The sequence below is a fragment of the Protopterus annectens genome, chromosome 13.part0, assembly GCF_019279795.1.
Source record: "Protopterus annectens isolate FY-2018-M chromosome 13.part0, PAN1.0, whole genome shotgun sequence".
Taxonomy (NCBI): Eukaryota; Metazoa; Chordata; order Ceratodontiformes; family Protopteridae; genus Protopterus; species Protopterus annectens.
In genome coordinates this window covers 84,254,844-84,272,726 of record NC_056747.1, presented here as the reverse complement: position 1 = coordinate 84,272,726, position 17,883 = coordinate 84,254,844, and the positions used below count along the sequence as shown (strand labels likewise).

General features: G+C 42.2%; 1 protein-coding gene across 1 annotated transcript in view; it reads right to left on the bottom strand.

The window, feature by feature from the left end:
* The window catches only part of LOC122817596 (occludin-like), a 617,143-nt gene that overhangs the window by 110,210 nt on the left and 489,050 nt on the right, over nt 1-17,883 (bottom strand). Inside the window, exon 6 of the mRNA XM_044090634.1 lies at nt 14,565-14,736. Coding sequence (XP_043946569.1) covers nt 14,565-14,736 — 172 coding nt within the window. The remainder of the gene's footprint in view (nt 1-14,564; nt 14,737-17,883) is intronic.

Genomic DNA, 17,883 nt, shown 5'->3' with positions numbered 1-17,883 from the left:
TCAGACATGCTGCAGCCATGTCAGACTACAAACCAGATAAAACTGGCATCCCACAAGGCTTGGTCCTGGGATCTCCCTCGTCTGGTATATATGTCCCATAGGTACAGGCAAACATGGAAGGACTGTGTCCGAACATGTTTGCAGAGGACTACAAACTGCTCACCACATATGATCCACCAGCTGATACAAGCATCCCACAAAAGGGCCACATAGAAACAGACAACTGGTGCCATAGCCATGTCAGCAAGCTAATTGCAGAAACGTGTATAGTCAACCCCCGTGGATATATAGTAAGTGCCCACCAATTACCACATAGGTGTTAACCCATTATGTAGTTAACATGTAATGAGAGACCTGGGGACACAAGGTGATAGATATCCTGCATTGGACAAACATGTGCTGTAGTGTTTACAGAAACATACCATATACCCACCTAATCATGAAGGTTGTCAGATCTAGATAAGGGGAGGTCATTGTGGCTCTGCAGTCATCCTTCATCAGTGGTACAATTGACTACAATAGCCCCTGTGGGATGTACCTCAGCAGACATCTCCATCAACCGTAAAGTCCCCAACAGTACCTCACCAGGAGTATCAAAGAGCTTGCACAGATGCCATGTGTTGCCTGTGTTGCTGGTATCAATAAACATGCTGCACCTTGTACAATCTGAATGGCAGTGAGCTATGCACATGAGAGACCTGAACCCCAGCACTGACTTACATAGGACAAGCTGTACTGCATGATCCATAACACAGAAGCCACTCCCACCCATGAGTGAACCCCCAGTACAGGCTACCCATAGAGTCACTTATCAATCTTCCTCAATAGGAATCTTGATGAGTGGATGGGAGATGGTAGCTTTATCCTGGGTATCACTGTCATGTCACAGGTAGACAGAGGCACAGTATACTAACCAAGACGTATGTCATGGCAAACTCCACTTACAATGTGTATTGAAGGACAAACACACTCTCCAACTAGCATTAGACATGGACTAGGGCACATCGCTAGTGTTTGCAAATGTACACCTATGTTGTGGAATACACTACCAATGTTGGACAAGCCTGGTTTAAGTAGTTCATATCTGAACAGAATGCAACATGGTCAGATGTACACAACTGGCCCCTAACCAGGCTGTTGTGCTCACTATCGAAATGTAAAGCAGTGATAGCACTAAAGCCCAGGATACTGTCCACCACAGTCAAAGTACTACCAGTACACTATACAGTACTACAGTGTTAGGTCAGTGTGAAAGGATGTTGACAACTGTATGCAAAGTATCCCATGCAAACACTGCAGGCACAGTATAATCCTGTTGCGTTCACACACAAAGCAGTTGTACAGTAACTACACAACATGACACACAACACACAACCATAAACGGGTGATATTTGTTGAAGTTCACACTCATCCACAAAGGTGGTGGGCTGCAGAGTCCAACATATGGAATGCTCACACTGGGCATGCTCACACACTTTGATAAATGAGACATATGTCAGACAACATGCCATGGGAAGGCTGAACTGGGCATGCTCACACACTTAGGCCAAATCTCAGTTTAGCAGTTGGACACACATATCCGGTATTTTTATGTGTTATTTCAGGAACCAACCACATTACAGCAGTCTGCCCAGTGCACACAGTTAAATGACTACAGAGACATACATGATATAGTGGATCCCTCCCATATGCAAACATCTTCCACAGATGCACAAGTTGTTCATACAAACAGGGAATGCTATGGCAATAAAGATGTGCAAACAGTCTACCAGCAACAAATAATGTGCATTTGACAATTAAACATATGGGTGTAGAGGTCAACACTAGGCTGTTTGCCCTAGGGAATGACAGCTAAGCCAGAGTGTGCTTGGTGTCTGCCACCCCACAGGATGCACATTCCCCTTTCTAAACACCGATGATGTCAGCACCCTATAAGTACAGCAGGAGAAAAGAAACTTCCCAGTAATGTGAATAGTGCGCTCTGCTAATGCGTCTGTCACAAGTGTTATAACATAGCTAGGTAGAGGTTTGAATCCTACAAATACTCAGTGTGTGAGTGAGTGGGGTTGGTGTGTGTGTAAGTCTGTGGGAGAGAAATGTCCCTTTTGGCAACTAGGAAAACACACTACAGGATGCACATTCCCCTTTCTAAACACCGATGATGTCAGCACTCTATAAATATAGCAGGAGAAGGGAAACTTCCCAGTAATGCAAATAGTGCGCTCTGCTAATCGGTACGTCACAAGTGTCATAACATAGTTAGTTAGGGGTTTCAATCTTGCAAATGCTTAGTGTGAGTAAGTGGGGTGGGTGTGTGTGTAAGTCTGTGGGAAAGAAATGTCCCTTTTGGCAACTAGGAAAACACACTACAGGATGCACATTCCCCTTTCTAAACACCGATGATGTCAGCACTCTATAAGTATAGCAGGAGAAGGGAAACCTCCCAGTAATACAAATAGTGCGCTCTGCTAATGCGTCCGTCACAAGTGTCATAACATAGTTGGGTAGGGGTTTGAATCCTGCAAATGCTCAGTGTGTGAGTGGGGCTGGTGTGTGTGTAAGTCTGTGGGAGAGAAATGTCCCTTTTGGCAACTGGGAAAACACACTACAGGATGCACATTCCAGTTTCTAAACACCGATGATGTCAGCACTCTATAAGTACATCAGGAGAAGAGAAACCTCCCGGTAATGCGAATAGCGCACTCTGCTAATGCATCCGTCTCAAGTGTCATAGCATAGGTAGGTAGGGGTTTGAATCCTGTGAATGGTAAGGGAAATGTCCCTTTTGGCAACTAGGAGAACAGACTACAGGATGCACACTCCCCTTTCTAAACACTGATGATGTAAGCACTCTATAAGTATAGCAGGAGAAGGGAAACCTCCCAGTAATGCGAATAGTGCGCTCTGCTAATGTGTCCTTCTCAAGTGTCATAACATAGTTAAGTAGGGGTTTGAATCCTGCAAGTGCAGCAGCTGGAAAGGCCCCAAAAGCTCCTCACCAAAAGGATAAAGGGTCTCAAAAATATGTCTTATGCTACCCGACTGAAAGAACTCCAGCTCTATTCAGTCTCATACCGCTTGCTCAGAGGTGACCTGTGCTTGACATATAAGGCCATATCAAACCCAGATTTGATGGATATGCTTCACCTCAAAAAATCTAGATCCCTCAGAACCACAAGGGCGGGAGACTTAAACCTTGACACGGTTATTAATAGAACGTGCTGGAGGGACAGATTAATCACCCAGAGACTCCCTATGCTGTGGAACAAAATCCCGGTACATGTGAGGCAGAGCACCTCGCTGGCCTTGTTCAAGAGGAATCTTGACCAATGGATGGGAGATCGCAGATATACCCCAGGGATTACTTCAGTGTCACTGCTTGACAGAGGCACAGCAAAATAATAGGCATAGTTTTATTCAAACTAAAGGGGTGGCGAAAGCCACATAACTATGGGCTAGGCTTATAAATGCCCTTGGGCAGATAGCCTAGTATGAACCTATGAACCTATGAAGTGTGTGTGTGTTTGTCTGAGGGGGGTTAGTGTGTGTGCAACTGTGTGTGAGGGAAATGTCCCTTTTGGCAACTAGGAGAACAGACTACAGGATGCACATTTCCCTTTCTAAACACTGATGATGTCAGCACCCTATAAGTACAGCAAGAGAAGGAAAGCCTCTCAGTAATGTGAATAGCACACTCTGCTAATGTGTCCGTCTCGAGTGTCATAACATAGTCAGATAGGGGTTTGAATCCTGCAAATGGCAATTGTGTGTTTTTGGCTGAGGGGGGGGTTAGTGTGTGTGAGGACAATGTCCCTTTTGGCAACTAGGTGAACAGACTACAGGATGCACATTTCCCTGTCTAAACACTGATGATGTCAGCACCCTATAAGTACAGCAAGAGAAGGGAAACCTCCCACTGATGTGAATAGCACCTTCTGCTAATGTGTCCATCTCGAGTGTCATAACATAGTCAGATAGGGGTTTGAATCCTGCAAATGGCAAGTGTGTGTTTTTGGCTGAGGGGGTTAGTGTGTGTGAGAACAATGTTCCTTTTGGCAACTAGGTGAACAGACTACAGGATGCACATTTCCCTTTCTAAACACTGATGATGTCAGCACCCTATAAGTACAGCAAGAGAAGGGAAACCTCCCAGTAATGCGAATAGCACACTCCACTAATGCATCCATCTCAAGTGTCATAATATAGTTAGGTAGGTGTTTGATTCCTGCAAGTGTGTGTGTTTATTTGAAGGGGGTTAGTGTGTGTGAGGGAAATGTCCCTTTTGGCAACTAGGAGAACTGACTACAGGATGCACATTTCCCTTTCTAAACACTGATGATGTCAGCACCCTATAAGTACAGCAAGAGAAGAAACCTCCCACTAATGTGAATAGCACACTCTGCTAACGTGTCCGTCTTGAGTGTCATAACATAGTCAGATAGGGGTTTGAATCCTGCAATTGGCAAGTGTGTGTTTTTGGCTGAGGGGGGTTAGTGTGTGTGAGGACAATGTCCCTTTTGGCAACTAGGTGAACAGACTACAGGATGCACATTCCCCTTTCTAAACACTGTTCAGCTGAAGGCCATGGCTCTGGCACAAGTTGTCTGTTTCTATGATGCCCATTTGGAAGATGCTTGTGTCGGCTGGAGAGTCGATTATGGTGGCCAGTTCGCAGTCATTTGCATATTTGGTCAGCCACAGTCCGTACGTGTTGGCCTGTACCTCCAATAAATATATACCAAACAAGAGAGGTCGCAGGACTGAGCCTTGTGGGACACAACTCGTAACTGGTTTGGAGTCTGGCATGGCTCCAGCAATTCTAACCATGTGGGTTCTGTCCTTGAGCCACTGTGCAATCCATCTAGTGACATAGGGGCTTATATTTAAGCTGGTGAGCGTCTCTAGAATGCCCAAGTGGGGTATTTTTGTGAAGGCTTTTGTAAGGTCCAGGTAGGCTGTGTGAACCACCTTCCCCTCGTCAATGGCCTTGGTGACTGTTTCAAAGGCATCAACCAGGTTAAACCTGGTAGTGCTGGTGTGCTCTCAGTAGCCCTGAACCAGGCATCTGTTACTGCACAGATATCGATGTTCTCCATGCCAAGGAGTGTTTTGGGTGCATGCATCTGGAGGTTTAGACTTCTGGCGTTGGGTAGCATTACTCTGAGTTTCTTATCCCTTGTGATACCTATGAAGGTGGGTTTGTCATTTGAGCCTTGCCTAACATAGGCACTATGGGGGTAGCAAGAGCCTTTGCCAATATCTGAAAGCCCAGGGGTGACAGGTGCAGGCCGTCCCTAGCGAAGCAGGTAGTTCAACAGAAGATGAATATGTGAAGGTGTAGTGCCTGTGATTAGTTAGCAGTAGCATATATGACTGCTCACGTGGACACATGCCAGGTAAGTCATATGCACTGTGTCACAGGCAATGTACATGTGAACAGGACAAACAGTGACATCCTGTCAAGTGGGACATGGACATACATATAGTAAGCTATGCAGATGGCACTAGGAGTCCACAGAAGCTCTATAACTATGCACTGCAGGTGTGAGCAGTATTTCAGGGTAATTGCAAGCAAACATGCATGCAAACAAAGCTACAGTAAACAGGGCTGCATGTAGTCCATTGTACAACAAACAAGCTGTACCAGTTCCAGTAGGTAACACTGCAAATATGCAGGCACTATGCACATGTACATGGAAATACACGGGTCAGATGGCTAGGGTCCAGTCTCAGTGCACACAAGTGTACAGACCATGTACTGTCAGGATGTACAATAACTGGATGGAAACCCATGTGCTCATACCTGCAGTAATACACATGTCAAATAACAGACACTGAGCCTTCACTCAGTGGTTCCATACTTAGTAGGATGTATGCTACCTGGCCTGCCACCACAGTATTCCTGACATATATGGGGACTCTCCCTCCTGTGACAGTTAGTTATGTGTGTTGGGGCTGTCTAGCATGGTATGAGATGTGAGCATGCAGTGCTAGGGTGCTCCTGTGTGTCCTGTACCAGTTGTGTAGTACTGCACACATATCAACATCCTCAAACATCTGCATTGCAGAGTCCAGTGTGGGCAACATGCCACTTGCAATTTACATGTCCATCATTGTGTATTACTACATTCATTACCTTATCCCCTGTGCTACCTATGTATGTAGCCTTCTGTTGCCATCATTACCACCAGTATGCCAACATGTGCAGATGATACACTATGGTACTTACCATGGGTGTAGACAACAGGACATGACATTCACACACTTACTGCATCAGGCATGCTGTGATATACCCACAATTAATTCAGCACACAGTACTGTTAACAACATGATACTATTACTACACATCTATGTGGTCACCCTGTACATCAGCAACATGTTAACCTGTACCTGCACAGTTGTTACAGATTGCAGGAGGTGGCACAGTTTCATCATATGCACAGGGTGTGAACTTGGTATGCCTGAGTCAGCCACCGATACCACCAATTGACATGTATGTGTATGTGTGTTGGTGAGGGACAGCAGTAGAAGGTGGGGCAATGTTGATGCAGTGTGTGCGTGTATGCGGTAGCCCTAGGTGTTGTCAATTCGCATGTGTGTATGGATGCACACAGTTCCACCTCATGGCTGCCATATACTGGTGTTTGTGGACAGCCACAGACTGTACCTGCCAGGTCATACAGATCAGTGTCTCTGGCCACGGACACGGTACCTGTGCCTTGCAGGGGTGCTGCGGACTGTATCCAGTACCAACCCAGACTGGGTACTGTCATCAGAAGCAGGTGTTCGTTGACTGGACACAGATCCCTGTCTGGCCCGGCCAGAGCCACGTGCACATGGTCTCCTCGGGCGGTCTGATGACAGCACAGACCCAGCATTGCTGGGGCTGCTGCTGGCACTACGGGGGCGGCCGCGGCCCTGTTGTCGTCCGTGACGACTGCCAGCTGCTGCTGGCATACGGCCATGTCGACGCCTCAACCGCCCACCATCACCCTGGCTCATTGACATGTAGTTGTGGAACCGGTCTAATATGTCCCCACAACGTCTATGACATCGGTGAAATCACGGATGGCAGCCGCAATGTCACGCATACTGTCAGTCATGGCTGTGCGACATGCTGTCAGCTCCCTCAGACCCTGTCTGGTGTACCGTTCCATACGTGACTGTGCCTGCATGACAGCCCGAAACATAGCTGAGGTTGTAAGACCTCTGTGGGCACGTCTGACAGGGGCAGTACGCCCACGGATGCTCCCACGAGAACCCCTGGACATCTGTCTGTGTGGTACCATCTCTGGGCCATGCCCATGGCTGCTGTGTGGGGAGGCATGTGCCACAGATACCACATTACCCTGGTCAATGCCCACTGTATGCTGTCCATCACCTAGGAACATTGGTGACAAAGGGTGTATTGGCAGGATAACTGTGCGCATTGATGGGGTCGACAGCTGTGTACTGTCAATCGGCTGACCAATGGCGGACCCTGGCATACTTTCCTGTGCCATTACACATATGTCATCATTATCAGTACCCACAGCACCTGATTCAGGTTCCCTGCTACATGACACCAGAGCAGCAACAGAACCTGTGGGAGGGAAACAGGAAACACAGTTTACAATGTCTACACATTACCAGTGATGCACACATGCACACATGCACAGGTGCACACATGCAACACATGCACAGGTGCACACATGCACATATGCACAGGTGCACACATGCACAGGTGCACACATGCACATATGCACACGTGCACACATGCACAGGTGCACACATGCACACATGCCAGTTGTTCAACAGGGAGCACAATTCACCTTTGATGCCAGTAAGAGAAGTTTGTGGGTTCTAACCTCATACAACTGCTTGGATTCAGGTTCCAACACTATAGTTATACTGCAGCATAAGGGGATAATACATTTCTGAAGTGCTGTCTTCAGGCAATTTGGTAGCTCAGGTGGATGCAAAAGATGCCATGGAACTTACTGTAAAGACTAGGGTGGCTTTGTCAATGTTATCAATCTTCTGCCATTAATCAAAGACATAATCTAATTTTCCTTTATTACAATCATTTGTTGGAAGCATAGCTCTCACTTCTGAATGTCCATATCAGTACATAGAAGATAAACTATTATACATTGCTTTTAATCACATGAAATTTCTGCTTACCCTTGTCTGTTAATATCCTTCTGAAAATGAATCCCTGCTACTTTATCTCAAGCTTTGTCAAATGCAGCACTCAGACATCTGCCATTCCACAGTAACCATAAACTTTTCACAACTGTGCCACCTACTTTTGTATTACTTCTGAAATTCCTTCTTATAATACAATATTTAATGTTACCTATTTTAAATCCTTCACCATATGAAAATGGCATTTTCATGCCACAGATTTTTAAAAATCTTTACTTTGTATACATTTCAGGACAAACAAGCATGTTTGTTTCATCTTCTTTGTATCCTATTACACTACATGGCCATTCTTGTATTATTTATATTTAAATTCTGCCTTCAGAGGCAGTTTCTTCATGAAATAACCTCCAACTCCAAATCCTGCTATCTTGTCTCATACTTCATTTTTCCTCTCCATTTATTCATTTTCTATTTTTTCTTGTAAGCTTTACTGGGAAGGTACAATATAACACTTTTTAATACATTCAACATAACCAGACTCCTTTTCTACCATACTTTCTTCCACAATAAAATAGTTTTATAATAGTCATCCATTCTTTTTTTTTTTTTTTCATTTTTTTCATTTTATATCCAGTCTTCTCAATGCATCATCATAATTCATCTTCCCTAGTCCACTGTCCTATGCTTTTAACTTATTTGCAAACACAAAGTAAAAGTAAAGAAGAAAAGAAAACAACAGCATTTAACATGGATGAACCTTTGCTTCCCAGCCTGTTAACTAAGAACATATGCAGTATCCTATCTCTCCTTTTTATATAGAACCTTCTCTTTAGCAGGTTAAACTAATGATCTCTCAAAGGAAAACAAAAGATATAGGGTAACCATTTGGTATCTCAGGACCCTCTACAGCAAGCCCCGAAACGAAACACAGAGACTGAAAAGTAAAAAAAAAAAAAAAAAAAAAAAAACAGACTTGGAACATACCAAGTCCAAGATGGCCATTTCTCTGAATATTCCCTTTTATCTACGGTATGTTGATCCCGGACTTGGTATATATAAGTTTGGGGGGTTGCCCCACCACTTATTGAGATTAGCACTGAAATCAGCCAAAGTAGTGTTTTGCTTGACATGTACGGAAAATGCTCCATAGGATTGTCCCAGGTTGGTCTAGGTACATATCCCAACAATGAGTCTCTATTGCTTGACGCAGGCTGAGATTAGTGGTCCAGGTGATACAGGAACTATTGGTTCTGCAGAGGTGCAGGAGGTCAAAGAGAGCAGGGTCTTTCCTGAATTGAAAAGCAAGAGACTGAATATAAGAAAAGGGCTACCATACTTATCTAGGTAAGCAAGGGGTTTGAGACCAGTGATCTTCTTAGTTATGAATCTCAGTGGCTTCTCAAGTTGAGCAACTGGTTTATAAATGTACACTTCAGAAAGAGCAATATATTTAGTGACTTAGGAAGGATGACTACAGGGGAAGAAAGACTTTCTAAGCGCAAGAGGAGATGCCTTTGAAAAATAGCTGGGCCAGAACGAAGGATTTCTAAACTAATGTGGACACGGTGGTAAAATAAAAATGAGTTGTCAATCAGTGCCCATTTCCCTTATGACAGTATCATTTTGGAGAGGTGTGTCACTCATATAACAGAAGGTGGGAAATTTCTATCAAAAAGAACCACGCTACATTTCTTCGCATTCAGCTTAAAGTTAACTATAGGGCTATTAAATCACATTGTCAGCTTTTATTTACTGCAGCCAATTTACTCCCCATTAAGAGGGATTAGGAGGGTGGCCTAATGATTAAAGTGTTTGCCTTGTAAACACAAGGTGCAAGGTTTGAGTCTCACAAGGGATAATTAGCTAGACTTAAAAAGGCTCACAAAGGCAGTTAACCTAGTACTAACCTATGAACCAGAGGGTGTAGCTTGTCTGCAGAAGCACCCTCCCACTAAATGTTTCTACTTCTGCCAAAAGAAAACAAAAGATATTTCAGTCTCTATTTTGTCATGGGACATTGATTCTCTTTGAAACTGTTTATTTCTTCCTTTCTTTCCTGAATTACGTCCTCCTTCACTCATTGTTTTTTAGCCAGTACTATTCTATTACTTGCTTGTGTCCTCCTACATTTTGCTATTGGAATACTCCACTTATTATGGACTGCGTCTCCCTTCTCCTCCTTTTTACTTTCATAGACTGATTTTGCAACAAACCCTGTTCTGCAAGGGTTAAACGTGGTCCATTAACCCTCCCTTCACTTGGGCTCACTCCACTCCCCTACCAAGACCCAATTCCCATCCCCACCTTAACATTTCTTCTAGACGTACTACCATTTACAACATCCAACCACTTTCCCTTATTTTCACAGTAGCTTCTCCTCTCCATCTTTTACTTTCAATTTAATTTAAAGGTACCACTCATGCTAACTCATTACAAATTGTCAACCCCTGCAATATAAAACCTACATCCTTATCAACATTTATTTTTTTCTTTGTAACTCATACACTTCTTACTGTCTAATACATTACATCACACCCTCTTACTAAACTCTAGCTACAACACCTCACTTCACTTGTAATACATTTCCTGTGTTCCAGCTTTCAACTTCTCTACTCTTAATCCCTAATCCACATTATACATCTCTGTCATTTCAATCTTCTTGTATAGCAGCTATTACACATTCCTCTTGTATAAAGTTGTAGCCTAAAAGTATATTTATCAGAATGAAAAAAAAAATCCTATCTGTACCTATTTCACACTGCAGATTCTTAACTATGACTTACTCTTTTTGCATTTTCTAATTTCTCACACTAATATATCTGTACATCTCACTATTTGCTTCCCCAACTCTCAAAATAAGTAAAATGACTCCAACTTCCTAAGTTGTGGTTTTTGCATTAACATTTCTTGCCCAACTTACACAGTATTACTTTAATCAACACCATAACCACCTCCCACAGACTGCACCTCCTTCAACTAACAACTCTACCTGCCATCACTAGATATGCCCAACCCTGTACAGCAACTCTCAAGCCGATTACTTCAAAACTTGCTTCCTAAGCAATAAGACATATCCTCTGAGCCCAACAATAAAACTCAAAATAAAACAAAATGGCTCTACTCTACTTCCTACTTCTCACTACCATTCAAGCTAAGTGGAGATATCTACTCAAACAGCCCCACTCATCAAATACCAATCATTACCACTATAAACTGCACAACTCCAGCAATCTCTCACCTTCATTCTCCTACAACTTCTGGCCTTTACTTCCAGCTTACCAATCTCCAACTTATATGTAAGAAAGCACCTCAAGTTCATGCAAAGATAGCTTCCTACTGTCCTGACATTCTGGTGGCAACAGAAACATGGTTAAAACCAGATGCCACAGACAATGAAATTCTACTCACAAGATATGCCATCCTCTGTTCAGACAGAATACATAAGAAACCTGTTGCTGATATTTATATAAATAATTTACAACTCCCACAACTCTTTTATTACCCATTCTCCACCCCACCCCAGTTCAGTAATTCAGGAATCCTCCTGCTATGCATACAACTCAGCAGCCATAAGAACACTCTTAATTATTGTTTTGAAAATCATCCAAGGTAATAACATATCCACCACAGAAGAAATACTTTATTAGTTATCTTCTAACATCCACCATGAAACTATTATAATCATAGATGTAAATGATAAACTGCAATAATTCAGCACACCTCATACAACTTTACTCAAGTGATAAAAACAACAATTAGATGCAATAAGACAGATTCCAAAAGAGTTGCTCTCAGTATAAGTGATTTACACAGGTGTAAGCTGCCCCAATTCTGAAAGACTTGCTCTCACTGTAAGTAACTTACTTCAATAATACACTACAGTAAGTCACTTACACTGAGAGCAAATATTTTGGAATTGGACTCAATAAAACCTTAAAAAAGGAGTCCCTTATAGATTGGGTGCAACACTATGGACATCTCAGAAACCTAATAAAACAAGACAAAGGTAATTAATATTTCACACATCAAGAAACCATCAACATCCCTAACATCCTAAAACTTTGTGATCCTCAACAAAATGTCTTCTCAATCCTGGACAATGTGCCCAACCTAACTTCCTCAGTGCAAATCAAGCTAACAGTACAGCTGCACAGTTCAACTCACATTTTATACAACCTATAACCTTCTTAATTAGCAATCCCATTAACCCTACCCCTCACATATCACCCCAAATAAATAATTCTAGCAACTTGTTTACCATCCAACCCATGTCATAAAAAGCTCCTCTTAAAACTAAAACCTACTACCTTAGCACCAGATAACCTCCCATCTGAATAGCTAAAAACTGTAGGAGAGGCCATAGCCTCCCCATCTCAATTCTAGTAAAGAGATTCATTCAAGAAAAAAAATGTACCATCTCTCTGGAAGACATCTTTCACTCTGCCCCTTCAAAAAGGAGGAAAACCCAGACATGTTTCTAATTACAGACTAACTGCAATCCTGTTACCCTTGTTGAAAATCCTTTAAAAATGTACCATTTACAACTTCTTAAACATCTTGCTCAAAATCGCCTACTACTCACCCACATCATAGAAAATCCATGGCACTGCTGAGCTTTATTAATAACATTAATCTCAATTTAAATTAATCCAATCTTGTCTCATCACTCTTCCTTGACCTTTCTAAAGCTTTTGATACTGTTTCACACCAAAAGCTACCAGAAAAAACCTTCTACTTCTGGACTCAGTTACTCATCTTTGCAGTGGCTTCATAGTTAAATAACCAATACAGAACATTCAGTGAAACTGCAATCTAGCGTTTTCCTCCGAACCTAGATAATGGAACAACCAGCAAGGTAAGGTGGTAGTGAGTGATCAACACTGTCTTCCTGTCCAGTGAAGTGGTCTGGCCCACTGCAATGTCAGCACCACTTGGTCAAACAGAAGTACGACATGCAGCATATGAGTCAGTGTATGAGATGAATCCATGCAGAAAATATCATGAAGAAGCCTATGTAAAAAATAAGCACATTCACAAAAGAAAGCCTCTAGCATCTGCAAACACATAAATCATTCTCCAGGGACAGCTACAGCCAGGAAAAATAAATCCTTGGCTAGCTGGATGATGACATCATAACAGGTTCTCAATCCAGTGATACGGAAAAAATGCACATAGCTATGTTGGTGATTCATAGTTGTAAGATACCACATAAGATAAATAACCTACCAAAATGCTGCAGCTGCTGTTGATATCTGAGCCTTTTACTGCAACATTATAATGTGTGCTGGACTTATTTATAAAGCTTTCATTTCTCTGCACACCAACATGGAAGAAATGTGGCTATCCAACGTCTCTCATATTGACTCTGGCTGTATGTACTCAAGGTTTCAGCTCTAGCTCTGGGATGACAGCTCAGGTCTCTTGCTTGCTAACCTACTGCAGTGGCTCCAAGAGGGTAACACAGCAAGTCTGAAATGGCCTGCAAGAAACTACAAGCTATTCAGAAGTGATGCAGTGTCATGATATCACCAACTAAAACTTAAAATGATCCTCAGACACCAATGCATAAGGACCAAATGCCCTGAAGTGCGCTATCCCACAATGGGTATATAGGACAGATGGATTTGCTGAAATGCTGACACCTGGTACAGCAAAAACAACTTGCACAGATAACTCCCAACAGCAGAAAATACATTTTTCTGGATACTGTAGACTGTCTTTTGAAGGTCACTTACTCTCACCACTCCTTTACCTTCATTGAAGCATGAACAGTTAAAAACTGCCACAAACTAAGCAGAGTCTTAGATAATGTAAGCTTCACTGTTCTGTAAAGCCACAATGTGAAATAATGCCCAAAGGGAAAACCTTTTTTAAATATACTCTACTATGTTCTACATCCATCTTTACCTAACTCAAGTACAAAAGAAACTGTCCCAAGGCAAGTGCGGACACAAGCTCCAACCTTATCTAAACTACTGCGGAAGATTGAGGGTATGCATATAACAAACAAAATTACTTGGATCAGTTATTTACAATGTACAATAAAAGACAGCACCAGCCACCATATCAATATGTACTTAGCAAGTATATGAAACAGGTAGAGCCTCTGAGAGATGTGTACCTCTTCTTCTCATCCGTGTTTATTTATACTGTTCTTTAATGAACTACAGTTCCAGCTGTGGTGGTTGGTGTCACACACGATCACCTTATCGTGAAGAATAGCTCATTTTTTGATAAACTGAAGTCTTTTTTATTTCCATGGGCCTTTGTATTTATCATGAAAACCAAGTGCTGACTGAATTTCCGTTCCCTTTGTAAGGCCAGCTAAAACAAAAAAGTAATTCATCTTTCGGTGAGTCATACCCCTGGCACTGGCAAGCCCAACTAGAGATATGAAATCAGAGTGTTTTAGGCTAAACTTAACTATCAGCACGTACCTGATACTGCAAGCTGTCCTCAGGCAGGGTGTCTAGTTGCTTGTTGAGCAAGTTCATCTCATCACTGATACTATCCATCTCAGCACACAGTTTCTTATACTGCTTAAGATCACTGTCAAACTCCTTTTTATATTCTTGACGGATTACATCATTGGTGATAGGAGGATACTGTCTAGTGAAGGAGAAAAGGTCAGAGGTGACACTTTAATTTACTATTTCAGGCAGATTCTTAATGCAATAATCAAAAACGTTCATACATTCTCTATATTTATTTAGACAAAAGTATGAGTATTTAAGACTAGTATTATAATATTTTAGTAAATTTAATATTAATATGATGCACAGTTCAAAACAAACCATACCTCACAAGGTTGTGAGGGCATTAAAAAAGCTACAAAACATACAAGAATTTTAAAACATGTATTTAATACTCATTAGTTGGAAGCACAAGCGGTCAAAATATTTAAATACTAGAGAAGGTTTGTGTTATAGCTATCCCCAGATCCACAGCTATAGGCACAGATGTGACAACGTACTTGCTCTATGACAACTTGCAGAAAACTGAGGCTACAAACAATGTGGTAGGATCCTCTGAGTATTCTGCATAATGTGCCAGAAATGTTTCAGTCAATGTATGTTTGATTCAAAAACAAGTACTTCCTTTAGTCTGCTACATTCCCAAACTTCTTTCCAGATCATTTCCCCTACTGCCATCCAAAACCATCCCTTCCCCAGTAATGTGTCCTTTTACATTTCCCCACAGGCCACATCTGTTACCTGCTTGCTCTTAACAGGCATACAGGGGTGCAGCAGCAGAGAGGTACTGCCAGCTATCTAGGGACAGTCAGACCTGAACTAATGACAACCATGTCCACCTTCCCTGGTTACATAGCACTGGAATAATACAATCAAACAGCAAAACATCAATCTCAGGATTTAGCAGGATAAAACACTAACTGTGAAGATGTCTCAGGCTCTCAGCTGCCCAAAAATTAATTTGCTCCAATGCATATAATGAAAATGTTACTGTCATTCTACTCTTTTCATACTTAATATTATGTAATCAAACATTTGCACTATCTGAGCCTGTTATTATGACATGGAACATGTTCTGCTGTACACAATGCATGTGTGTTTCAAATGATGCTGCTGCCTAAATGTCCCAGGTCACGACTGAAAAGGATCTATGGTCCAGCTTGCCAACCCAGTTTATAAAGCAAATTAATAAATCATTTATCAAGCTGAGTACTGGTGGAGTTGTCTAGGAAGGTTAGAAGTGAGCAGCTGACATCAAGTTCACCCATCCTAGTATGACGGAGGCAGCCAGGCCCTACCACCTTAGCAACAGGAGAAGCTGGGTGTATTCTGTAGCTGAGAAAAGCATGTGTGGAAACTTGTACATTTAGGTCCCATACTGCAGACTCTCCCAACAGGTGCAGGTGGAATGTGTCAGTTAGGCATACACAAATCCCTCCTGTGGCTGCCTGGGATGATGTCCCCCTCCTATAAGGGGCTCCTGAAGCCCTAGCATATGAAAAGGGATGAATGAGAGGAAACACTCTCACCTCTCAGGTGTTCTGGACAGAATTAATGGTCTGGGAAGCAGAAGGAATCAATGGTCAGCAGAAACAGAGGATAAAAAAATATAAGAAACAGCAGCAAAAATGATGCTAATGCCTGAACAATTCATTTATCCACATTTTAAACAACCTCTTGTTAGTGTTTAACCTGCAGTGTGACAGTGTGCTTCATATGTTGAGAGTATTCTGGGTGAACCAAGTGCATCTGTAAAAGTATCAGATGAACTCAGTGATGAACAGTTGTGTATTCAGCTGGTTAGAATGATATCTGACTTTAAGTTTCTAATATTTACATTAGCTGTAAGCCTTCCACTGACTTAAAAAACAACAACACATCCCCTATTACATTAAAACAATATATAAAAAGCTAATGTAAACTAATGTTCTTAGTTGATCTACACAGCTTAGGTTAATAATCCTGATTTTTGGCATTTTCTGGAGTCCTGTTCTTCCCTCTCCAAATCATCAACAAGTCATCAAGCCCCAATCTCTTACATTGACATTCATCCCTCCAGACTCCCAGCATCTTAGGATACTAAGTGAGGCAGGAGGCAGCCAGGTATTACTGCCATCTTCTAAGCAAGTATTAACTCAGATCTCTGTCATAGGACCAGCAGGTACTCCGTATCTCTATGTTTTATTCCACTGACCTTTACAGTGTGGTAGGCTTTCCTCATCCATATGGGAATTGGTTGTTCAAGCTTTCACATTTTTCTGGAAAATTGTTCCTTTACGCATTAGAGAGCATTCAGTCTTAATACAACCAACACATTTTTTTTTTTAATTTAATAAATATTCCATCATGGCTTTTCACAATCTTTATAAGAAACCACCTACTCACAGTTGTGGACCAAGAACGAAATACAGTCACTCCTTAAGGTTAAGTCTGGCAATCACCTCTTTTCATTTTATGAGCTAATTCCCCAGTCCAGGACTGGATTTCTTTGTGGGTGTATATCTCACAAGGGGTGGCTACTGTCAGGTTTCTTTAAACCAGTGTGTGCAGAGATTTCATGCAGTCTGCAGGACTGAATCAGGCCTGTGAGCAATGCTGCAGTTTGAGCTTTGAGTTGTAGTGAGGGAGCCACACTGCCCTGGCTACTTTAATGGGATTTGTCTGTGGAAAAAGAGCCACCACCGGATTCTCAGAGCTATCCTGTCTAGTCATTCTTTCAAAGGCTCAAATTTAATCCTAGCCCAAGATCATGAGAATTTCAGTGCTGTAATGAAAGGCTGGCATTTAAGTCTCAATACAAAGAACAAGGCCAGCAATGGAAAGCCATGCTGGGGAATGTGCTGATTCTCAACTCTGCTGTTTGGCAGTGAAACATAATATTTATAACCCCCTGACATAGCTCTATACTCCAGATTGTAGAAGAAGTTTACCTTTTAACCTAGGAATTGACATCCTCAGTCAGGTAATGTAGTTCTTCTTACACCCTAGCATAAGATAACTGTCAGCAAGCAGTGTGACTATGAATCAGAAGTTGCTGGGCAATGGGGTAGTTTTGTGTGCATGTGTGTATGTCGGGGGGGGGGGGCACCAGATGAGGAAGCGAAATACCATGTCATGTTTATCAAACTTATGGAGGCAGAGGTTAAAACAGCTCCATAAGAATAGCAGTTCCTACTTAGGTCCATGTAATTATTTCTTCTTACAAATACCATGCAGCATCTTAGAAGAACATTTGATGATGGTAGAGTTAGACCCTCCTCGGAAATTCAGGAATGCCAGTATA